This window comes from Sminthopsis crassicaudata, chromosome 2 (assembly GCF_048593235.1).
Source record: "Sminthopsis crassicaudata isolate SCR6 chromosome 2, ASM4859323v1, whole genome shotgun sequence".
Classification (NCBI taxonomy): Eukaryota; Metazoa; Chordata; class Mammalia; order Dasyuromorphia; family Dasyuridae; genus Sminthopsis; species Sminthopsis crassicaudata.
This window is the reverse complement of record NC_133618.1, coordinates 402,884,691-402,911,030: the sequence shown is the minus strand read 5'-3', so window position 1 is coordinate 402,911,030 and position 26,340 is coordinate 402,884,691. Positions and strand designations below refer to the sequence as shown.

At 33.9% G+C, this 26,340-nt stretch overlaps 2 protein-coding genes across 3 annotated transcripts in view; one reads left to right on the top strand and one right to left on the bottom strand.

Annotated features, from left to right (window-relative positions):
* Nucleotides 1–348: 348 nt before the first annotated feature.
* Nucleotides 349–19,398, bottom strand: MFAP3 (microfibril associated protein 3). The gene is made up of 3 exons (XM_074291869.1): nucleotides 19,170–19,398; nucleotides 10,388–10,881; nucleotides 349–4,190 (listed from the first exon to the last, which is right to left on the bottom strand). The coding sequence occupies exons 2-3, from the start codon at nucleotides 10,683–10,685 to the stop codon at nucleotides 3,406–3,408; spliced, it is 1,083 nt and encodes a 360-aa protein (XP_074147970.1). The 5' UTR covers nucleotides 10,686–10,881; nucleotides 19,170–19,398; the 3' UTR covers nucleotides 349–3,405.
* Nucleotides 19,266–26,340, top strand: part of FAM114A2 (family with sequence similarity 114 member A2) — a 33,787-nt gene continuing 26,712 nt past the window's right edge. The window contains exons 1-4 of one of the 2 annotated variants that reach the window (XM_074291867.1): nucleotides 19,266–19,372; nucleotides 21,072–21,313; nucleotides 22,102–22,201; nucleotides 25,468–25,557. In XM_074291867.1, the coding sequence (XP_074147968.1) occupies nucleotides 21,086–21,313; nucleotides 22,102–22,201; nucleotides 25,468–25,557 (418 nt within the window). In that variant the 5' untranslated portion in view covers nucleotides 19,266–19,372; nucleotides 21,072–21,085. Of the gene's footprint in view, nucleotides 19,566–21,071; nucleotides 21,314–22,101; nucleotides 22,202–25,467; nucleotides 25,558–26,340 lie in introns of both variants that reach the window. The other variant, XM_074291868.1, reaches the window with a different exon arrangement.

Genomic DNA, 26,340 nt, shown 5'->3' with positions numbered 1-26,340 from the left:
ATTGATTGGAGGTTAGAAGGGTATACAGAAGAAATAAATTGAAAAATAGTTTGGAACTCATTTATTTGGGGCTCAGCTTCATATTCTGTTTATTTGTATGTATTGAGGCTTATTACTTAGTAATAACCAATTAATTATAAGTAATTCTTTAAGCAGGTAAGAAACAAATGAGCAAGGGGTTTAAGACTAAGACACTAAAACATGACAAAATTTTGTAAAAGCAACATTTTTGTTGTAACAATACAACAAAAAGCCCAATGTCACAAATTGGGGAGTAAAAAAAACTAAACTAGTATTTTCTTGAAAGATAATGATATATTTTCTGATTTTAATAATAAGAGAAAATGCTTAATTTTTTAATAAAATTTATTTTGTATGCTTGCCATTGATAGAGAACATTTTGGTTGTTCATAAATCACAATACAATTTAAAAATTACAAATGCCCATGATGAAACTATTTTAGAAATATTATATAATAGCATTTTATATTATTTAAAAAATCAAGTCAGGCTAAAAAGATAAATACACCACAGTGATTGTCCAAAAACTGTAGCTCTAGTTCAGAAAGTTAAGAATTTTACAAAAAGTTAAAACCCGACAATATATGAATAATAAATACGAATAATAATAATAAACATGGTTTCTTCTTCCTGAAAACATGTGCTCAACAATAAGTTAATTTGCATAACATTTGCCAGATCAAATACTTGATATCAGTAACGTGATGATTGAACCTCAATATAATACTGGAAAATTCCAAAATAAAACTTATTTATCTGCCTGAGATGCAACGTAGCTGGCAATGATTTGAATTTGAGCTGGAGATATGAATCCAAGTTCCTCATAATTTTGTGCAATGTATATTCATGGAATCAATTAATAAAGCTAGAGAAGGGAGGATTAAAAGGAGAAGGATGTCTGAAATAACTCTGCTGAAATACTTACAGTAACTTACTGTGTAACTCTAGGCTGTTCATAATTATGCAGCCCCAATTTCTTCAAAATGATGTTACTCTTATATACTTTCAAAATATTCTCATATTTCTTGGCTATACATCATGTTGTACGTTTTAATGTGAAACTATACAGAAACAAAATACACCAAATTGGGGTATCATTTTGTTGGACATTAATCATTACAGACCTTATATGACCACTCTTAAAACACTTCAATTTTTACTGTCAAAATATTCCAATATAAAGCTATTTTCTGTAACATGGCAGCTGTGTTCCAGAAACTGATATATTTTCTGATCAAGTTGCACCTTCTTAGGTTAAAATCAGCATTTAGAATATAAAATTGTATGTATGAAGGTACCTAAACAAAAAGCATTTAAAAAAAAATCTTCCAACTTTAGGCTAATAGTGGCAAAACAGAAGTGTTCAGAAACTTATGTTCAAAAGCAAAACCCTTTGCTCTCTGGCAAAATCTATGGGAAAAATATCAATTAAGGTCTATCAATTAAGAATACCCAACCTTTCACTAAATTTTCATTGGCTCAGAAATGGATGCATCATTTCTTTGGCTCTGATCAACCAAGACTAAGGGAATGATGCACTTTATCAGGTTATTCATTGTATTTTCCATCTTCTTTTCTCTGAAATCAGTAATTAAATTCTAATCCAATCTTCTCTAAAAGTTCCCCTTAGGAGCCATTATTTCCAAGTATGTTTCAGTAACTGGAAGCCAAATGAGAGAAATGTGAGGTACTAAGTGATGTTTTAGTTGCCAAGTTCTTAAAATTATGCAGCATTATACTTTCAGGAATTGAAAGAAATTAATCTGTAGCATGTTTGTGAGACATAATAACACCACATCTCAAACAAGAATTGCAATCTGAATGGTTCATATATATAGCTGAACCACAAATTCCACATAATAAAATTCATGCTTTAGAAACTTCCAAGACCAATTGGTATTTTATTTTTATACAGTAATACAACTGGCTTCTACTAAAATCTTAATACTATGACTTCACCTTGTCATGGAGGTGAGCCTTGATCTTTTTAAAACCATGCCTGGTAGCCCCATTGCAGATTCTACTCAGCTGAAAGGGACCAATGACAGATTATGTATCTATCATTCAGTAAGCCCAGGAAATTTAGGAAGGGCTTATCATCAAAAGACTGGCTTTCTTTGGCCATAGAAACTATGAGTTGATAGAAGATATATATACATCAATGAAATAAACCGACTTCAAAATATCAAAGTAAACATAACACAGACTTTATTATCTTTTTTTGTCAAAGATTTATGACTCCTTAGAAAACTTCTTGAATTTCTTCTAATTGTTACTTACACAGCCTTGCCTCCAAATTCAAATAGGAGCAAGGTTGTGGTGGGTAGGAGAGTAAGGGGATCAGATATGGAAAGACAATCTTCGTTGCCATATATTTAAATGACTAAGCATAGATACTCTATGGTCCATATTCTGGAATGGGATTTCTACCACATAATCTTTTTCCAAAGCTCAGAGTATCTGAAAAAAAAAGGCAAGTCTGAAACCATTAATTAAAAATCTTTATATCTTATGATTTACATCAGAGAAAAGCAGTTGGATATTGTATATATTAAAATAAAACATCAAAGAAAGTATTAGATGAAATTACCTTTGTTAATGAACCATTTAATAAATTACTACTACCTTCAATGCACTAAATGATAACCTGGTGACCTAAAAGACAAAATATACCTTTCAAATGGGAACAATTTTTTTCACAGATTAAAATTATTATCCCATTTTATTTGTAAATTTTATCTTGTATATTAAGAAATATACAAAAATGGTTCTTCATATAGGACAGGCAATTTCACTATTCATGTGATGAAACATCTGGGAAGCCTTCTCCCTGCTTAAATCTTATTTCTTTATGTGGCAGTAGGGCAGATACTAAAACAAAAGAACAAAGGCAAAACCTATTTCCTTCACTAAACTGATGGTGAAAGAGTTAGGGAAGAATGTTTTATTGGGACATGTTAAAGATTTTGCTGGTTTTAAGATGATAGCTAAACGAATTTTAGAACTTGAAAGTGGACTGGAGACTATTTAGTTTGATCCCCTTATTTTACTGAGGCCCAGAGAGGTAATGTAATTGTTCATTATTATAGAACTAATCAATTGAAGGGCAAGGACTGTAACTTTAGTCTTCTCACTCCTAGTCTCTTTTTCACTATGCCACACTGGGTTGTAAGATCTTTTCCAGCTCTAAAATTCTAGGAGCCTAGGTCTGAAAGAAATTTGGGGATGAGAAATACCAAAGAAGAAAAAAAATTTGCATTTCCCCCCCATTAAATTTGGCAATTTTCATTCTGCAAAAAATCCCAGTAATTTCTGTCTGCCACTGCTGACAGAAACATGTGTTCTTTTAGATACCTTTCCCTAAGTCCTGTGAAAGATCAAAGGTTAACTTTCAGATGCCCCATCTTTGCAGTTAGGGTTGAGTTCAGGAGATCCTACCTCTTCAGATGGATTAGAATGACAGCTGTTATGAGAATCTGTTCCTATGCTTTGAGTTTCTGACTGAAGATGAACAGAAACCTGAACTGCTATCTCCTGGCCCTGCTCATTCAGGGAACCATCCTCTGAATCTCCTTCCGGTGAATTACTACGCCCAATATCTGAAGTGATGACATAGATACCATCTTGGGCGCTGAGTGCTGGTCGGTCTTTGATTCTTTCTCCCATGTCATCAGGATCATCCACTCGCACGGCCTCAAACATTTCCTCAACAAATGCCCTACAGTTAAGAATGAGAGGTGGGAGAGGAACACTTCTTGCCAGTTCCTCAATATAGCGGGCAAACTCCATGGTCTTAAACTGTGTAACTTTGGCCAGTTCTAGGGTCTTGGCTGAAGTAATGATGGGGATGCGTTTAGCAATTTCAAAGGCCTTCTGAAGCTTTTCTGCACCTTCTGTCCTAAAAAATTCATTAATGGCTTTCTCAGTCTTTCGAAGGTGGCTACTCATCATGCACAGACGTGTAATATTCAGGATAAGAGTTATTGTGAAGGCAATCAGGCAAACAATCATGTAGTAGATGCTCATGTCTCCCGAAGTAAAGATAACTCTTAGGGTGACAGAGTAAGAGGCATGGACTGGAGAGGCGACTAGACAAGTATAAAGCCCACGATCAGCAAAGGTTACACTGGTGATATTCAGGTAGTTTTTGAAGATCAACCATTTTCCACCTAGTAACCCAAGAGGAAATTTTTTTTAAAATGACATTATGAAATATAATTAAACAAGCAATTTTAAAAAGCATAATCTCAATGAAAAAGTTCATGAAAATATTCTACCCCCCAAAAGTGCTGTATGTTATATAAACCATGGATCTATGAATTAAAAAATCTGGCTTGTTATTTAAAAGAAGCCTGGCAGAAGACAAATGAAAATTTGACCCCAAACAAACAATGAGATTCCATTAGGCTAGTAATTTTTGTAGCTACTAGATACTTCACTGATCAACCATGAGAATAATTTATTATTTTCATATTCTTTTGAAACTTAGAAAATTGTTATTGTCTATCAAGGAAAATGATTTGTCTTGAAAAATCAGAGACTAAGCTCTTTTTTGGGCTACTATCACTGTTATGACTCAGTTTTCAATAGACTGACATAGTAAAGACTACAGGCGATTTTCTTAAGAGAAAACTTTTGATAATGAAATTGATTTTTTTCACGTCTCTTTAATAGTATTGTATTTTTCCAGTTACATGTAAAGTTGGCTTTTAATATTCCCTTTTATAAGATTTTTAGTTTCATTTTTTTTCCTCTCCCACTATCCTTCCCTCTTCTCCCCAAGACAATAAGCAATATGATACAGGTTATACGTACAGTCATATTAAACATATTTCCACAGTCATTATGCTGTGAAAAAAGAATCAGAAGAAAAAGGTAAAACCACAAGAAAGAAAAAACAAATCAAAAAAAGATAAAAATAATATGCTTTGATCTTCATTCAGACACAATAATTCTTTCTCTGGATGTGTCTTTTCACTGCACTGCTGAAGAAAGCTAACTCTAAGTCTATCAGAGTTGATCATTGCACAATATTGCAATTACTGTGTACAATATTCTCCTGGTTCTGCTCACTTCACTTGGTATCAGATCATGTAAGTCTTTCTAGGCTTTGAAATGAATTTTTTAAAAAGTAGGTTATAATATTTTAAAAATATAAATTATATAATTTAAACAAGATTTTAGAGATAATTTTAGAAGTTATCTATTCCATCTATACAATCCTAAGCAAGAGCTTTTCCAGGGCAAGTAATATCTATCATCAGCAATATCTATCATCCTCTCGAAGTCTTTTCAGGCCAAATATCTTTAATACATTCAATTGACCTTCCTCTGGTTTTTAAATTTTTAATTTAAATTTCCTCAACAGTATAGTTGCCTTCTCTGGACATGTGTTTGCCAATGTCACCAGGAATTAAAACACAAACCAAGTGCCTCTTCAGAAGACACTAAGAATAAGCAGCTTTATAGGTAGGAAAAAAGTTCTGTTTTAATTCTATATAATACTTTAACTAAAGATCTAATAAATACAGAAAGACATATGATTTATACATACAGAAATCCATGCCTTCACATACAGCAAAAAAACTGAAGATAATTACAAGAGAAAACATGGAAGTGGGGTGGGAAGGTGGTGGAAAAGGACAAGATCAATTTGTAGGAATTTATAAGAGGCTACTTATTTATTCTGTGAGTCTGGGAAAGGGAGAGAGATTGGAATGACAAATTAAAAGCAACAGGTAGAAATTCAAGAAAGGTAGATTTCAGATTGATGTATTAGCAATTCCTAACAATCAGACCTATCTGATAATACACCAAGTGGCCCTGGGAGAAAATGGCTTCTCCACCCCTAGGAGGGTAATAACAAAGTATGAAGATTGTGCTACACATTTTCCAAAGTGCATAATAATTTTGATTGACTTTCATAGTTCTCACCTGACTTCTTAATCTCTAGAAAGCACAGACTGTTTTAGATACAAATAAAAGGCAAGAGTGTGAAAAACTGTTGGAATTACCTTTAGTTTTGTCACAATTTAGCCTGTTTATTTTAAAAATCTTTCTCCATTTCCTTAAGAAATAAACACATCAAAGAGCATGAAGTTATAAATATGATCATCATTCCTTTAAAATTCTACTTTTACCTTCTGAACGTTGAGCCTTGTACGAAGTACTGTATGAATATATGAACTCCATGATATGAATCCATGTTATTAATAATAATAGTCTATTTATCAACTGTTTAATAATTCTAAATTCTGTCCTTTACTTTCTGATATCAAAAGATTTATGATCCTCGCACTAGACTGATATTCTATCTAAGCTAGTCTCATTGAAATTCATAAACTTGAACTAACACAATTTTATAGCACAGTCAATAAATGTATCCTGAGCAATGCCAATGGTTTTCAAACATAGGAAAGGTAGGAGCATGAAATCTGAACTTCACTTAGGAGTCCTAGTACTTTGGAATTATAAGGAATCTCAGAGAATATCTTAGTTCATTTTAGAGATGAGGATACAGGTCTTTTTTTAGAAAAGATAAGTTACTTGCTGAAGATCACATACGAACAAACAAAAGACTCCTATTCCTAACTAAGTACTTTTTCCACTTGGCAGGTCTACTCCAAAACTGCAATTATATGAACAAACTTCTCTAACTTTGTGGAATAAGTTATTCAGAAAAAATTCTGTTTTTTGTAGTGTCATAATAATATTAATGGTAGACAGCAGGCTAATGAAGCTTTGCAGGATCTGATTTGATTATCTGCCTACACGGAGGGTTTTTGTTTGTTTGTTTGTCTTAGTATTTTTGCTGAGGCAATTGGGATTAAGTGACTTGCCCAAGCTTACACAGATAGGAAGTGTTAAGTGGCTGAGACCAGATTTGAACTCAGGTCCTCCTGACTTCACTGTACCACTTAGCTGCCCCTATATTGAATTTTTTTTTCTTTTTCTTTTTTTTTTTGCATCAAGTTCTACAGAAAATTTCACTTCAAATTTTCGATTCTGTTGCACACAGTGCTTTCAAATTCCTGTCATTGTGACATATGTAGTATTTTTATTTCCCATGATAGCTTGGGAGGGGCTTAAAAATGTGCTGTGGTTGTATTTGTGAAAGGGAGAGGGGAGTAAAGTAGTAGGCATGTAAAAAGGATATCTGATTAGGTTAATGAAGGAGGAAATAAGAGAAAACACAATGAAATGAAGACAAAGAAAAAAGAGAAAGAAGGAATGAGGTGACAGCTGCCTTCTCTTGACACAGACTTAAAGACCTATAAAGTCTTACTCAAGAACAACTTGTGAGACAAAGAAAACCTGGACATTCTGCTAATGTTGCACAAGTGTTTAAAGCCTTCAAGGATACCCAGACAGAGTTGTTCTGAAGACAATCCTTGCTCACACATGAAAAATTCTGGCTGGGAGCTGACCCTCTCTTTAAATATGGAAATGGAAGAAAAAGGAGACAGAAGTTCTTTTAATAGTAAAATCTAAGCTCTGAAGAAAATATTTCTTAAAAGGTTCCTTTCCTCTTCAGAGGTTGGTTTAGTTGTCATATGTAATAGTCCATAGTAGCTATCAAAAATAAACACAATATTTTAGGGAGATTTGAGACAACTGATTATTTACTCTGAAGCTAATATTTTGAAGTTGTTTATAGGATCACAGACTCTAGAAAGAACATCAGGTTCAATTCTCCATCAATGCATAAATGAGGGAACTGAAGTCCTGAGCAGAGAAGAGATTTGCCCAAGGTCACATACGTTAACTTATACATTTCAAAGCCAAGATTCTAATCTAATCAAATCCAATGTTCTGCTATATTATACTAGCTTTGCATTTAAATTTAATTGTTAGTAAAACCCTATTCTTCATTTCCTAGAAACAATATATTTTTAATTTTAATTTTATTTTCATTTCCAAATTCTCATTCCTTCAAACCCTCCCTCACTCAATGAAATGTATATATTATACATACTAAGTTATGCAAAATATCTTAGCATTTACCATCTTCTAAAAACAAAAAAGAGAAAAATAAAGGAAACAAATATGGTTCAATCAGTACTCCTAGATTACTAGTTCTGTATCTGGAAGGAGATAGCATTTTTCATCATAGATTTGTTTGGAGTGGATCATTGTATTGATTATGGAGTTGCTAAGTCAATCATAGTTGATCATCATACAATGTTGCTGTCACTGTATACAATGTTCTACTGGTTGTGCTCACTTCACTTTGAATCAGTTAATACAAGTTTTCCTAGGTTTTTCTGAAATTATTCCCATCATCATTTCTTATAGCACAATAGTATTATTCCATTACATTCATAAATTGTTCAGTCATTCCCTAAAATGCTTTGATAAGCATCCCCCCAGTTTCTAATTCTTCTAATAATTATAACTTATAATTCTAATCTAATCTTACATAATTCTAACTTATAATTATGTAATTATATAATTTTAAAATGATTATATACTATAAAATTATAATTTATAAATCTTCTAATTCTTAATTTTCCCATAAATATTTGTGAACAAATGGAATGTTTTCCTTTTTTCTTATCAACCCAAGAGTGGCATTGCTGATGAAAAGGATTATGACAGTTTTATAGTCCTTTGGCCACAGTTTCAAATTATTCTCCAGAATAGCTGGACTAGTTCACAAGCTCCACCAACAGTGATTTAGAGTCCCTATTTTCTTATGTTCCCTCTAACAGTTGTCATTTTTCTATTCTATCATCTCAGCCAGTCTAACATGTGACACGGTACCCTCAAGCTTGTTTTAACTTTCATTTCTTTATTAGTTGATAGCATTTTTATATAACTATTGATAGCTTTGATTTCTTCCTCTGAAAACTGCTGTTTATATCCTTTGAATACTTATTGGGGAAAGTATCTCATTTTTATAAATTTAGATCAGTTCTCTAAACATTTGAGAAATGAGAGTTTTATCAGAGACACTTGATATAAAAATCTCTTTCTCGTTTCCTACTTTACTTCCAATTTGGTCTGTGCAAAAACTTTATATTTAATCAAAATCATTCATTTTAGCTCCTGTGAACATTTCTCTTTTATCTGGTCATAACTTCTTCCTTTATCCCTTAATTTGCTTATATTATTATGTATAAATCTATGCCCATTTTGAGCTTATCCTGAAATGTTGGTCTTTGACTAATGTCTATCAAAACTCTTTCTAGTTTATTTAAATAGCAGTTTTTGTTAGTGAGAGTTATTGCCCCTCAAAGCTGGGATCTTTGGGTTTATCAATCACTAGATAACTGTGTTCATTTGCTTTTGTATACTATGTATCTAATCTATTTCCCTGAACAACTATCTATTTCTTATAACAGTTTGATATCTGATAGTTAGATCACTTTAACTTATTTTTCACTGATCCTCTTGATATTCTTGTCCTTTTGTTAGTCCTGAATTTGAATTTTATTTTTTCTAGCTCTATAAAAGTAATTCTTTGGTAGTTCTTTGGAATAACAAGGAATAAGTAAATTGATTTAGGTAGCACTGTCATTTCTATTATATTGGTTCGGTCTCTTCAGGAACAATTCAAATTTAGATCTTTTGTTTTCTTGTGTGTCTGTGTATACAGACACACACACACATACACACACAGATAGATGAATTATCTTAAAACTCTTAAGGAAAGCCAGTTAAATAATCTCCATAGGCAGCCCATTTCAATGTTATTTAAATACTTTTCTTTTAATTATACAACATAATTTTTATTCCCTAGCTTTTTCTTCATTTTAAATTATAATAATGGCTTTCTTTTAGACAAATGTATTTTATATGAGGTACATTTGTGGAATTTAAAGAGGAAACGAAAACTGTATTCAATTATATGTTTCAGCAGCTTATTGTACAGCTCCTGAAAATCATGGAAAATCATATAGGAGTATACCTTCCAGTACCATGTCCATAATTATTTTACCTAAGAGGTACCTCTGTCTCCCATGCTAGTCTACAGTGAACCACTATAAACTTGAGTACATGTGCTTCTTTCCCCAGAATATTCTTGGGGTTACTTACACTCAAGCTGCCAATTCTATGAACAGGACAAAATAATTTTTACTATTATTTCTGCTACCCAATCTGTAATTTACTAAAAGACTTTGCCCAGAAGGAAGCATGTCTAGCAATAAAAAGTCTTCCATAAAGATTATTATTGGACTTACATACTCTTGCTAGGATGAAGAGAATGTATACCTTGTATCCCTGTTCTTCATATTTCTGCTTTTCAAGGTTTCATAACTGTTTCAATTATTTTAAGTTTTACCTATACCTTCTCCATATACTATTTCAAAATAGGAACCTGAAGGTGAATAATAAAACAGATTATAAAGTCTAGCCTACTTACCTCCTCCTTCTGGATCAAGCAACAGCCCTTTGGAGTTATACCAAAGAATGTCTTCATAATGGCTGGTGGTGAGAAGACATTCAATCAAAACACTGGTTCCCTCTTTGGCTATGATGAAATCACCACTTGTGTGGGAATTAGATGAGATTTCAAAGGTTGGGTGGTGAAAGGAGACATTGTAAGTAGTATGATTTGTTTCTACTGCTTTCGTTCCATTGAATTCTACATCATCCAGGAAAAGTGCAGTAGGGATAATGGCATTCACCAGCAAAATGAACAAACAATAGTATGGCTTCATGAGAAATTAGAAAGAACTTTTGCTTTTCATTGAATTTGGAGCCTTAATCAAAAAGTTGAGTAAGAAGTTTGAGCATATGTATTGTCATCAGAGGACTGTCATCTATTCCTTGACATGACCAATTTCCTGGAGAAAGATGTAACCCAAATCCCAAGTTTGAAATCTTCAAGTTTAATAGAGATGACCACGAATTAACCTAGAAGAAAAACAATCAAATTTTAGAAGACTCAGATGTATCAATTATTTAACAAATAGTAAATACCTACAATAATAAACAGTGACAAATATAGAGATAAGCCACCAACTTTCAAGAGATGATTGTATAGGGGTGATATGTACCCAGATAAATAAAAAGAAAAGAAAAGAAAAGAAAAGAAAATATGCCAAGGGTGTGAGAATATAAAATACTGTGAGATCATGTGAGAGGTTATTTGTGGCTGGAAAAGGGAAAGCTTACAGAAGAAATGTATTTGAAATGGATATTAAATATAGTTATGAAGTCATGAGATGGACATTGGGTAGAAGAGAAGAGAGGGGAATATGAGGGCATTGTGTAGGGATAGGGAAGAGCAAAAGCAATGGTATAGTGGAACAGGAAATATGTTATATAAAAGGAAGTAATTTGAGGTAAAGGTGAATATGTAGGCTAGAGTCATATTGTAGAGTTATATTATAGATCTCTGAATACAAAGATCAAGAGTCTTGACTTTATATTCAGTAGGTACCAAGGAATCAATGAAGGCATAATGACATGACAATTATGAAAGTTTTAGAAGTATTAATAAATATGGAATACAGGTAACACATTTGGTAGTATAAGATGATGCAAAGAAGGAAGAAAAATGTCACTATAGAAAGACAGCATGGGATAGCATGGATCACTGCCAGCAGAAAAGTTGGATTATAAATCTGGTTTTGCTACTACCTGTGTGACAGTATATAAGTTCTCTCTGGGCCTCAATTTTTTGATCTGCAAAATGAAAGGGTTTAATACATGTTTTTTAAAGTCCTTTTCTGATCTAAAATTGTTTCTAAAATTCATAGTGCTGACTGCCTGCTTTGTGACTTTTGGTCAGTTTCATCAAATGAGTTAATTTAAATCTCTAAGGTCCCTTTCTAATAAAAATAAAATTTCTAGTAAAAAAAAAGATAATTCTATTTCACTATGACAAAAGCCAAATGGCAGATAAAATATTTAGCATAACAATATTTTATTTGAATCTATACTTTTGCCATTGTATTAATACAATACAAAGTAAACAGAACTATTTTTCATAACAATAGCAATAAGCAGCAATTAATCATTTAAATATATGCATATATATTAAGGATAAATAGTGCAGTAGTTCAGATTCCCTCCTTTGACTTAGGAAGAAAATTACATACAAAACATATGCAAATAGTCATTATTTTCTGAAATCATATTTTTTTTTCACAAAAATATTAGGAGCATAGACAATATTTTTAGTTTCCCCTATAATCGGGAGTGAATATATTTAAAACATTTTCAACAGAGAAATATCAAATTCTAAGCTCAAATTTACAATCATATTTTCCTATCTCAGTAAAACCTCTTCTTTCCTTTTAAGTGTCGTCCTCCCCAGCTTCCTTGCCCTTTGGGGACTGGGAACTGGGTAGGAAGCTTGAGCTAAAAATATGAAAAAGAGAAAAGCAGAACTGCCTTAGGAAGGAAAATGCCAGTCATCTCCAGATAACCATAACCTGGAATTCAGATGGGAAAAAAAAGTGCTTTAGGGTACATTTATATTATTATATTAAGTGGCATTTTCAAGAGTTTTGACTGTAATGAGATGGTAAATGGTGAAGCAATATAATACTATGGAAGATGCTAAAGTTAAAGAACGAGAAGCTTCCAATCCTGGCTCTTTCACTTACTTCTTGTATGTCATTTCACTTCTTTTAGCCTCAGTATGGGGGGAGGCCAAATGTTTTCCAAAATCTCTCTTGCAAATATTCTATATATGTAAATAACTGATTGCATACATACAGTGCTTCCACTTTTTATCCACTTAAAGAGGTCTCATTTGGTTGTCCTAATTCAATAATGCCATTTGCTAATTAAAATGCAGAATAGGAATGATCTGTTCCCAACTCACCCTCTTAATCCCACTGACTAGATATATTTCTCCACTTTTCTTTGATTGCAGTTCAAAGCTCTCACTTGCACATTTCTATATATTTCCTCTTCTATTTCTATTTCTTTTATAATTTCCTGTTTCTATATGTGAATGTCTTTTTTCTTTCTACTGGACTTTTAAGCTCCAAGGTAGCAGGAGTGATAGTGGAGTGTTACAGCATGTTTTATGAGTCTTTGTACTTTGTGTGTTTATTGTATATGGTAGGTATTTAATATAACCATGGAGCATTAGAACAGGAAAAGACTTCAGATATAATGTGTTTGTATTTCCTTCTATATCTTGCAGTTAATTTAGATAAATTCCTTTCTCTTTTCCTAATAGAAGTCTATTTTAGACCAGTTGTAAAATTTTAAAACAGCATACTTAATGAGCCTAAGAAATTAGTTTATCAATAAGCATTTCTTATATGCTTAATACAACTAAACACTGAGAATATAATGAAAGATAAAAACAGTCTCTGCCCTCAAGAAGCTTGAATTCTTTAAAAAAAAAATTTTTTTTTTATAATTTTTATTTACCAGATATATGCATGGGCAATTTTACAGCATTGACAATTGCCAAACCTTTTTTTTTTTTTTTCTAATTTAAGAAGCTTGAATTCTAATGAGGTAGACAATATAAGATACCATAAAATAATGTATACCTTAATAAGTGGAAGGCAAGAGGGAAGGTTGTAGTGGGCTTACTGCACAAAATGGAAGCTGAGCTGAACTTGAGGGATTAGAAAAGTGAGAACATTTCAAAGGAAAAGTCAGGAAAAAGGCATGGAATCTTTGGAATGTCCCTATGAGGACCAGCAATGAGGTCATTGTTCCTCACTTGTAGAATATATTGATGAGAATAAAAAAAAAACATAAGAGGCTTTAAATAAAATAAAAATGTATGAAGCTTTAAAAGACAAGAGAATTTTATAATTGATCCTGGAGTTAACAGAAAGCCACCAGAATTTATTGAGTAAGAGTAGAGAAGCAGAGTGGAAGATGGTTTGGAAGGGAGAAAAAAATGAAACATTAGCATTGCAATAATTCATGAGTGAGGTATTGAGGGGCTGTACCAAAATGATGGCTAAGTGGAAAAGGGGATGTATAGCAGAGTTATTGTGAAGGCAGAAACAATATATAGCAACAGAATAGATATTAGGGTCAAAATGAGGAGTTAAGGATGATGCTGGGGTTGTGATCCTAAGTGACTAAAAGAATGTGGGTGTGCTCTCAATATCTACTGTTTAGAACTGAAAAACCAATTTTCTCACATAAATTGTTATAAATGCTGGTTAATTTCAAGAAAGTATATTTAACCTAATAAATATCAGAAATAGCCTATATCTGTAATGAAAAATTATTTTGAGTTCTCAATCAACATGAATCATAAAATTTGAGAATTAGAAGGAACCTGAAGGGCTATCTAATTGTTAAACATTATCCTTTGCAAATTACTACTGGTATATAAAAAGATTCTTATTTCCTAAAATCTATAAAGTTAAAATAAAATTCTTCTCATTATCTTGGGTCCTTCCCCTCTACCTCTGCTCCCTTGGTCCCTGAGAAGATCAGTTTGAAACTTTAGAGTAAAGAACAATCCAATACAAAAAAAATTTTTTTAATCCATCTGTAGTATAGTTTGGATCAAAAATCACCAAACTAGTTTTTAATAAGTACTTAACAAATGCCAAGCTTAACCTCATATCTGATTCATAAGCCCCCCTCTATTATATTCCTAACAATTTTTTATCCTTCTCCTTCTTGCATATTTTTAGAGACAGGGACCCCATTTTCTAAATTGGCAGACAACTTATAGTGTTGGAAATTTATTAAGAGTTGCAAATTTTTCCTAAAATTTGAAAATCTGCCTCCTTGTAACATCTACTCAATGATTTTAATTCTCTTTTCAAGAGTTCCACAAAATGAATTTATTCTGTGACTTAAAAACTTTTGAAAAACAATTTCTAAGTTGAAGACTTTACAGATACTACATACATTTATAAAAATGTTTAAGGCATAGTTTTATTTATGAAAACTGGTTTCAAAAAGAAAGTCAAAACATATTTAAGTTTGTAAAAAGTTAAAAGTAACTAAGCTAAACTTGTCTGATATGCCAAGTTACTCTGAAAATATTTTATCTTGCCTATGTTAATAGAAGTAAAATAAGTATTCCATTGATTAACAATTCATTTTTTTCTTTCAGTCATGATGGAATTAAATATATTTACTAAATATAATCAAATATAATGAAACATTTTAACCCTGGAGAACAATTTTGATTAATAATTGATTGAAAAGATGAAAGAAATCTAAAGATATCATTCTGCACAGATTCTTATTCCTTTTTTTTTTTTTTTGCCAACTTAAAAAAAATTTCCTTTCTCGAAAATGAAAAATAATTTAGTACTATGACTAATTTCTGTTCTAGTGGCTTAGTAAACACAACTGGTTAGGAAAACTGATGTTTGCAGACATGATTCCAGAAAAATTTACAATTGCCAAGTAGATATTTTTTCAAGATTCTAAATACTTAAGAATATATTAATTACAGGTTTTCATTTCATTCTAAGCTCTCATATACTGGGTGCAAACATGTCCATGTCTCTCAAAAAAACAACACTTTATCCATCCATCCCTGCTAACTATCACCTCACATTTCTCCTGCTTTTGTGGCTAACCTCCTTGAGAAGGCTGTGGACAGGGGGCAGCTAAGCTAGGTGGGCGCAGTGGATAGAGCATCATCCTTGAATTCAGGAGGACCTGAGTTCAAATGTGGCTTCCAACACACTTCCTAAGCTGTGTGACCCTGGGCAAGTCACTCCAGCTGGGGGGGGGGGGGGCGGGGAAGAGAAGCCTGTGGACAATAAGAGGTGACTCCATCTCCTTTCCTCTCACTTCAAATCCCTAATCTGCTTTTGATTTCATTATTCAACTGAAACAATTCCAAAGATAACAATCTCCTGTCAAATCTAATTTCTTAATAATCTTCCTTCTTGGCTTTTCTGTGACAGCCTTTCAATACTATTGGTCACCTTTTCCTTTATATTCTCTTCTCTCTCGGTTTCTGTGATACTACATTATATTTTCCTGTCTGATCATTGCTTAATCATCTTTCCTGGTTATACCAGATAACACAAAACCCGGAGGATTCTTGGGATCTTTTCTATTTTTCCTCTATACCATCTCTCACTTCATGATCTCACCAGCTCCCATAGATTCAATTGTCATCTTTATATTGATGACTCTGAAATCTACTTATCCAACCCTAACCTCTTTCCTAATCATCTCTAACCTAACCTAAAAGCTAGCATTTTCAACTTGCTTACTGAACAGCTCAAGCTGAAGTCTAGACATCTTAAACTTAACATATTTAAAACTGAACTTAACTTTCCTTAAAATCTCTCCCTCATTTTTCTATTACTGTTTGAAAGTCCTGCCATTCTCCCAATCGATGAGGCTTTCAACTTAGATGTTATTCTCAATTCCTTATTCTTTCATATCTCCACTCCACCCCCCCCCCAAATCTGCCTCACCCTTTATCCAATGTTAGTGTCTTGTCAATTTTATTTTTTTAACATCTCTCCTATAGGCTCCCCTTTTCCCTTTCACATTGTGTCTATCGTGATGCAGGACCTTAGGTCTGGACTACGGTTACCAGCCTACTGGTTGATCTGCCTGCCTCAAATCTCTGCCCACTCCAATTCATCCTCCACTTAGCTGTCAAACTGATTTTACTCAAGTACAGATCTGATTCACATTACATTCCATTCACTCTCTTCTACTCAAACTCCAGAGGCTTATTACCTCTAGATCAAATATAAATCTTCCCCTTTTTTGGGCATTTAAAGCTCTTCATAATCTGCCTCCTCCAGTTCTCCAGTTTTCTTATACTTTATGCCCCTCCCCCACTTTTAACAATCCAGTGACACTGGTTTCCTTCTATTGGACACACTCCATCCCACAGTTCTGGGCATTTTCACAGGCTGGTCCTCGTGTTTAGATTGCTTTCCCTTCTCATCTCTACATCCTGGCTTCAGGTGTCTGTTGAAATTTCAAGTTCTATAGGAAGGTTTTTTCCCCCCATCTTTCTTCTAGTGACTTTTTTCTGTTGATTTCTAATTTATTCAGTTTATATTTTGTCCATTTGTTTACCTATTGCCTCCCCTATTAGACTGTGAACTCCTTGAGAGCAGGGACTGTCTTTTTATCTTCCTTTATATCCTCAGTGGCTTGGTATGGTATCTTACTCTTAGATTTTTAATAAATGCTTACTGACTGACTAGCTCAGTCAAGTTTGTACAAGAGAACTGTTATGCTATAGGTGATACAACAGACAGTGTGGGCCCCAGGAGTCAGGAGGTGCTGAGCTCAAATCCAAACTCAGAGACACTTGTTTTGAAAACTTGGGCAAATCACTTAACCCTATTTGCCTGTTTCCTCATCCACAAAATGAGATGAAAAAAATTTGGCAAACTACTCCAATATCTTTGCCAAGAAAACCCCAAATGGGGTTACAGAGAAACGACTTAATTGGCCACCAAAAATGCTTCCCCAAAATACCCAATTTCACCCTCATAATTTACACTTTGGAGGCTTTCAGATGCTGCTTTGAAAAAAGCATACATAGAAATCTGGATTTTAAATCAGAAGAACGTGGTTTAATTCTTCCCTTCTCCCTCTGCACTTGTTTTAAAAAAGTGACCTTGGACAAGGTTCTCACCTTTCTGAAGCACTGCTTCCTTAAGGAAACTAATAATTCATATTCTATCCTAGTTGGGTAAATATTTCACTTTCCTGAATCCGTTTTACCATTTAAAAAATTAGCATCTGATAGCTTACCTATTCCACTGAATGGTCCTGGCGATCAGTAAGTTGTAATGCCTTATGATAGCTCCTTCATATTTTCAAAATATGATCCTTTTAACATTTATGATGGTAATTAGCTTAAAATGACCACTTTTGAGGTTTTTCTAGACAAGTTGTCCAAATTCTGATCTGATCAAGTCTGAGGTGAGAAAGTTGCCATTCCAAAATGTCCTCATCTTACACTGGGAAAAAGATCACTACTATGTGGGTGACTTTTGACTAATTTTCAAAATATTGTTTGTAAAATAACACAGGACGATGTTGGAAATGGAAAACTAGATCTGGATTTTACTTCCAACTCTCACTAACATCCATCATCATCATTCTGGTTGTTGATTTCATTTAGAAAAAATTAAAGAACTGTACTAGATACAGATAAAGATTGGGTTCTATGAATGTTTTAAAAATGTTTAAAACTGCATTTCAATATAACTTATTTTACAATTATTCGTATTGTGTATGCATTAAAAAAAAAAAAAACATATCAAAACAAACAAAACAACCTATACATTCTGAATAGGGGTTCATATACCAGAATATAAAAGCATCCATGTCTGGCCCTGGATCTCTAAGGTCACTTCCATTTTTACAAAGAAATCATTCTATCATTAAGATAGTTTGGAGGTAACTTAAGATACATTCTTGAAATAATACAGCAAACATTTATGTGCACAGTACGAGGTCCTGAGAAGATACATCTTCATTCCATTGATACAATCTTTCTAAAGTGAAATCCCTTCCCACACAGGTTACATTTTAGCTCTACATAAATACCCAGGTACTTGACGAACTGTGGGGGGGAGCGCCCACGAGGAAGGGGGTTCAAGAATGGCTTTCCATAAGAGGGGACACTCGAAACCGGGTCTTGAAACAAAAGCTTCCAAGAAAGGCCAGGGAGAAATGAGATGTGTCATTTAGGCATGAGGGGGCAGCCTGCGAAGAGAGGCAGGAGTTGAAAGATGAGCTCCTTGAGATGAATTAAACGAATCCGTGAATGAATAAATGCCACCCACATCTTGCCCAGATTGTGCTCTTTAAGGAAAAACAAACACAACTTCCCACCCCCACATTTTTGGACTAGGCTTGGGGAGACTGCCTCATCATTCCAGCAACCTTTACAAGAGATCACCGATCTCTGGGGCAGTTATGTTCTTCCCAAACTTGTCTCCAAAAAAGTGTTTAATCAGAAGAGGGCAGAAAGGAGAATGAAGACGTGGGGAAGTCAAGAAAAATAGTACAGCTCCAACCATAACGACTCCCTCCCACCCTCTCCGCCCCCCGCAAAGTGAGCAGGGAATTGGGGCAGATAAAGAGAACCGGGCAGGTAGAGGGGACTCTGAGGGCGAAGGAGTGGTTCTGCCTCAGCCTCTATTCTCCCACATCTCAGCTCGCGAGCTCCCGCGGCCGTTATCTCACCGGCTTTAACTGACCTCCCCTCCCCCACGCCCGGCTCCCAGCCTCTCAACAGAAACACAGACCTGTCCCGGGACAGGCGACAAACGTTCCTTCCGGCAGCCGACTCGGCAGCTGTGCCCTCGGAAGCACTTTTTTTAGAAGAAAAGCGGGGTTGACGGAAGTCGAGGTGGAAGCGGAGGCATTCCCTCCCCTCTGACTCTCTTTGGTGACAATCCACTTCCGGGGCGTCGGGGATTGCTTTGGTCGGCCGCAGCGGCTCTCTATGGTGCGGAGTACCCGGGGGAGGGGGATTGGGGTGGCAAAACTGGGATTGAGGATAGTAAAAGAGGGAAGGGGCACGGTATGTGGGAGGCAGTAGATGGTGGACAGGAGACCCTCCCCGTAGGGGTCTGGATGGGATGGAAGAGAGGCTTGAAGCATCTTGGCTTCTGGAGGCCGGCTGGGCACGTCAAGGCGACGTAAGTGCGTGTGGGGGCGGGGCAAGCAGCTTCGCGTGTATTTGTGACGCTCATCTGCCTGAGTATGCAGCCAAAAAGCAATGGCAGTATTCCTAGATCGAGAGAATTTCCTTGCTGTCACTTTCCTTATTTTCCTCCTCCCTTCTGTCGCCTTTCGTAGAGAGCATCTTTTTCAACCTCTACATTTTATAAATGAGGAGTCCCTAGTGTCCGGGGGAACACAGCGAGCTAGTGGTTCTAGAGACTAGAACCCAGGACTTTTTCTATAGCTGTAAGATCCCTGGCGTTCTAATCCTGATTGCAGACTATTAGCACTTTAGCTGCGTGGTGTAGCAAGCCATCTGCTTCTCCACAGTCGGTTTCTGTGTCTTAAAGACTTAGATGATCCACAAGGGCCCTGCCAACTCTTACAGTGTTAAATCTATGATGCTCTGAGTTCAAATACTTATTTTAAGTATCTGGAGAGTTACAGTGAAGAGACATTACCTTTGTTTTGCAAAGGCCTCAAGAGGCCTGTGGAAAGTAGAAGTCACAGGAAGACAACTTGGGTTACCATAAGGAAAAGTTGTACAATTAGAATTGTTCAGTAATGGGAAGAGCCTATCACTTTGTGAGTTTTTCATCATTTGACACCTTTAGTGATGAGAAACTTACTCTTTCTTGAATAGTTTTAACTATTGAATCAGATAAAACTGGGTTAAATGCCATTTAAATCTATAAGATGAGTTATAGATCCATTATAGATCTCTAGGTATCATCATGCTTATTGATTATTAGAGCTGATTAGAATCTTAGCGATATTAACTCTTTCATTTTAAAAAAGACGAAGTTGAGACTCAATAAAACAAGATACTGATAAATCAAATAATGTAGTAGGCAGAGTGGAGACAAAAGATTGCAGCTCTTTTGAAGCCTAGTTAATTGCTTTTGCCTTCACACCAGACTGCCTTTGTTTGAGGTGGGCTTCCAACTGGAAGAGCCTGAATCTGTAATTCACAAACTTATGTTTGTTTATAGAATTTAATATTGTGCCTTTAATCATTCCCCTGGTGTAGAAATGTCAGTTTCTTGTAAGTAAGCAGTGCTTTTATAGATTATGCCTATGTTGATTTCCTGTCCCCAAATTTTGGAGGTAGTAATAAGATGTACATGTAGGTTGGGAAGGGAGGTTTTATAGATTACACAACAGATCAAACTTTAAAACTTGCCTGAAGCAAGAGCTGACTTGATCCCAAAATTGCTAGATTAAAACTTCAGTCACCTTATTTTTCTCAACTGAAAATGTAAATAATGATTCAGAACCATAGTTGTTTTCTTTTCCCCCCAGAGGTTTGAACTGCTATTCCCTCTTTAATAATGGAGAAAAAGGAAGTAACTAAAATATACGTATATCTGTAAGTGGTAATGACTTGTAAAAAAAGGTTTTTTTATAGTGTTAACCCAGAAAACGTTATAATATTCAATTAAAAATCTTGATTTTTGTTCTTGGGATATCCTTTTTATTAGGAGATAATCTAATCATGTCTGAAAATGATGGTGTCAATAATATGGCAACAGTAGAAGAAATTTCCAGTTTTGAAAACGGAAATAGTGAGCCAAACAAGCAAGCTCAATCTGCTGACCCTAGTGCCACACAAGAATCTGAATCAGAGTCTGTTGCCCCTACTCGTAAAAGACCTGAAACAAAACCACCCAGTGAGCCTGTGACTTCAGGTCTCCCTGATGAAGGACTGAAGTCTGTGGAAAAGGTAGGGTATCAATTATAATTTGAAGTTAAAAATCTCTGAAGAAAAGTATATAAAAACATATCTTAGTATCATAAAAAGTATAAGCACTGTTTAATATCTTGCAACACCTAAGAAATCTTGCATAATGTACAAAAATTAAATAGTTAATATTATTATTTCTTAAAGGAATTTGGAATGTGGACTACCACATTCCTCTTATATACTCATTTATTAAGGGCAGTATGATGTACGGTATTTAAAAACACATTACTTAGAATCACAAGATCTGGCTTTTAGTATTAGCTTCTTATAAGCTATGTGAACTTGGGCAGATCACCATACATTTCTAAATTTTACTTATCTTTTAAGGTGATAAAAATAATGTAAATTACATTACTGTCTCAAATTACTTAATGTTTTCCTCATTTTTTTTCATTTGTAAAATGGGGATAATAATAGCTCCTACCTCCCAGAATTGTTGTGAGGATCAAATGAGAAATAATTGTATAAAATGCTTAGGATAATGTTCTCCCCCCACATTTTATTATATACATATTAACTGTTTAAATTATTAAACTATAAAACATATTAACTTCTTTCACTAGTTGTTAAGTTGATTAAAAGAAGATAATAAAGTACTTTAGATATGTAAAGTAACATTTAGGTGTTGTTTTAATCATAATTATACTTGCTGTAATATTAAGAGGCTCTTGATATCTGTATACTCTGAAAGATAAAGCAATAGAAAATAATACATTCATATTCACATTTGGTTTTTTTTTTTCTTTTCTGTTGGTTTAAAAAAAAAGGATCCCGTTTCTAAAGAAGTACCCCAAACAGGATGGGGATATTGGGGAAATTGGGGCAAATCATTGCTTTCTTCCGCTTCAGCTACTGTAGCCACTGTAGGTAAGATCTGAAGTCATTTTATTAATTGTTGCTTGTGTTTTATGAAAGTGTTCTTATCATTTCTGTGTCTCTACCTTTGTAGAAAAAAAATTTCATTATATGAAAAAAATAGAGAATATTAGGAAATGATTGTGATATTAAAAAAAAGATTTCAATGAAACATTTATTTAAAAGAAAATATAGACAAATTGGATAGTTGAATAGTTAAGTTGGCGAAATGTTCCATAGAATCCATATTGTAACAATAGAGATTATTGAATTTTTCTGGTAACTTGAGATCTAGGAATTTCTAGCATCCCCAAATCACTTTTTCCTATTAAAATAAAAAATGGAAAGGATTCTAAAAAGATGGTTGAATAAGTCAGAAAATTTCAAACTTTCTGGATTTTCCCATAAAGAAGACAAAATAGCACTTCAGGACGATTGTAGAACAGTAAAAATAAATGATTTGGTCATTCTGGGACAACCAGAGAAGATCCAAAGAAACATACTAAGACTGAAATTTTGTCAGTGTGAAGGGTGAACACCTCTAGACTAGCTCTGTTGAAACAGCAAGCTTTAAACCCTTAGGCTAGCTGGATTGGGAGGTACCTGGGCTCCAGCCAGAGGAATTCTCATCTTCTGGACAGTGTGAGGGGTCAGGAAAGGAAGACTGAAAGAACTTCTATGCATAAGGATGACAGGCCCAACTGTGCTATCAAGATAAGACCCTGAAAGAGGAGACCCAGCACACGCCCAGTGAGTGCAGAAGCAGTGGGCTGGGGACCCTGCTGGCTGTATGCACTTACAAGTGAGTGGAATTCTTATTTTCAGTTCCTGGCTAGAGAGGAGAACTGAAGGAAGACCTGAAGCCAGATACACCATTTCCCATATCTCGGGACTGGAAGTGATTATAATAACAAGCTGCTATTTAAAAAAAAAAAAAAAAAAAAAAAAAGTGAGTAGGCAAAGGAGAAACCAACCATAGAAAATTACTATGTGAATAGAGAAGACTGGGATTTATTCAAAGGAGGATATTGAAGCAAAAAAAGCCTCTCCTATCTCAAAGAGTAATGCCAAATAAAGAATTCATAGAAAAACTCAAAAAAGATATTTAAAATCAAATGAGAGAGACTGAGGAAAAATTAAAAAAAAAGTCTAAGAAAAACAAGATTATGAAAAGAAAGTCAATCAACTGAAAAGAGATCCAGAATATTAAATAAAAGAAAACAACTCCTTGGAAATTAGAATTGTGCAAGGGGAAGCCAGCAGTTATGAGAGACCAAGAAATAATAAAATCTGAAGAATGAAAAAAATAGAAGAGAATGTGAAATATCTCATAAAAAACAACTTCTGAAGCAGATCAAGAAGAGAATTGGACTATTTGAAATCTGTGATCAAGAAAAGAATGTTGATACATATACCAAAAAATAAAGAAAAATAGTTTTGACATGTTAGAACAATAGGATCGAGAAAATCCATCAACCACCACCTGAAAGAAATCGTATAAGAAAAATTTATAGGAATATCATAGCCAAATTCTGAAATTCCTAGGTCAAGGAGAAAATATTATGAGTAATAAAAAAAAATTAATATTGTACCACAATTGGAATCACACAAGACTTAGCAGCAACTACCTTAAAGAACTGCAAGTCTTGGAACACTATATATTGAAAAGCTGGAGTAGTGGCTAAAAATATCAAGTATGATGTGATTTTAAAAAGCAAAACCATATAGGAAAAGGTAAAAAGAATATCTTACACAAATGAGGTATGAGAGGAAGAACTGACACAGAGGAATCACATGGAGGAGAAGTGTGTGTGTGTGTGTGTGTATCCAGATAGGTATAAAAATCTTTCTAAAGAAATAAAGGGGGTAAGGGTACAGGGAGGAGGGAGAGGATAAGGGAGGGCTTTTTAGAGGGCACCCTACTCATTATATCTGGCTTAAAGAGAGAGCAAACATATATTTTGAAGGAAAGAAAAGTCTTATTAAGTTATGAAGAAATATGAGGAAGAAGGAATAGGCTAAGGAAGAGATAAGAGAAGGGTATATAGGTTAACGAGAATGGGATATAGAGAAAACAGCATATGTTTAGATGGCTATAAAAATCTTCTAAATTCAAATAAAAACAAGAGTACAGGGGGAAAGGATAGGGAAAGAGAATAAGGGAGGGTTCTTTGGAGGATGAGTAGGTTAAGTAATAAGAGGGCAAGTTAGCCCATAGAAGTAAAGCAGAAGAGTCACGAAGGATAAGAAATAAAGAGGTATACTCAAACATAAAGATTAGGAGAGGAATTTATTATGTAAAAAGAGTAGGGGTAGTAATCATGATCTCACACAAATTTTAAACAAAATAGATTTAATCAAAAGAGAAAAATAAGAAACTAAAGCATACGTCAGTCATATTAATATTGTTTTAGACTAAAGTAACTAGACAATGTAAGATTGGAATATTGCTGTAGTATAGGAAATGGTGAGTTGGTGGAGTTATAAAAATATGGAAAGAGACTTTTTAAGGAAGATGTTATCTACCTTCAATCAGAGATCAAATATAATATGGCCTTACATAGATGTGTATGAATATATATATGTATATATATCTATATAGATATTATATCGTTATATGTATGTATGGGTATGTGTTTGTGTTTGTATATATATATCTTTCTATAAATACACATATTTACATATTCATGCTTAATTGTAGTCTTTTGATGGGAAGAAAAGGAAAAGAAGAAAATAGTAAAAAGTGCACATCAGGGAAGACAAGAACACCTACAAGGAAGCAAATAAAAGATGCATATCTCTGAATACATAGTTATATATATACTTTCTTAAAATGGAAATTTATTGCTTGATATTTTGAATCTTATGTTTTGTTACACACATAGCAATGTTTTTTTTTCCTGTTTTGAATTTGTTTTTAAAAAAAGATGAATTGTTTTTATTTTCAAAATACATGCATAAATAGTTTTCAATAATCACTCCTGAAAAACTTTGTGTTCCAAATTTTTTTCTCTTTCATTTCCCCTACCTCCTCCCCAGATGGTAAGTAATCTAATATATGTTAAACATAAGCAGTTCTTCTATACTTACTGATGAATTCAGTTTAACAAGAGGTAAGCCAGAGAACCTGGAATAGCATATTCTCAATATATCCTACTTATTGTGTTGTTTTTTAAAATCTGGATTATTCATTTAGAATTTGGGTTTGTTTTATTATATAGTTTTGGTGACTGATTACATATGTTGTATATAATAAAAGTATCATTTTCCTTCGTTAGGACAAGGCATTTCAAATGTCATCGAGAAAGCAGAGACTTCCCTTGGCATCCCTAGCCCCACTGAAATTTCATCTGAAACTCAGAATATAGGTCAGTACACTGACATCTTAGAAATTACATTTTTTTCTATTGAAGTAGAATGCTTGAAGTAATCATTCATTCATTTAACAAATAACTAATTACAGAAAATGACACACTACCATGGCAGTAGATTACATTTTTATTGTGTTAAATTTTGGCATGTTCAGAGGATAATGTAATTGGTTCCCAATAAAGATTTTGTTTTGTTTTGGTTTTTTGTTTTGAAGATATTTTAAATTATATTTACATCATTTAGTATAACTATGTTAAATTGCAATATCTCCAGAAAAGGGGACCAACGTGGTGAAATAAATGGAAGCTATATCACATGACATATAGTTGAAGGAGCTAGGGTTATTTAGTCTAGATAAATATGGTTGATAAATTTGGATATTTTATGTCACATGGAAGAAGGATTATATTTATTCTGTATTCCCCCAGAGGGCAGTGTAATTGATGGTTGAAAGCTATGGAGATGGAGATTTCAGTTGCGTTGAAGTAAAATTACTAATTATTAGAACTGCCCAAAAGCATAATTGCCCAGGTAGTATGTAGAGTATTAGCTCTGGAGTCAGTAATATATAGGTTTAATCTTGCCTCAGTTTCCTTAGCTTAGAAATAATAATAGCATTTGTATCCCAGAGTTGATTGTGAGGATCAAATGATATAATACAGAATGTCCCAAAGCTTAGTTTTATTAATAAGCTTAGCTTAAAACTGCACTGACCCTTTCAAACTATTTTTAAAATTTTTTTAAAAATTTCTTTTTTTTCTTCTTTGTGAGGCAGTTGG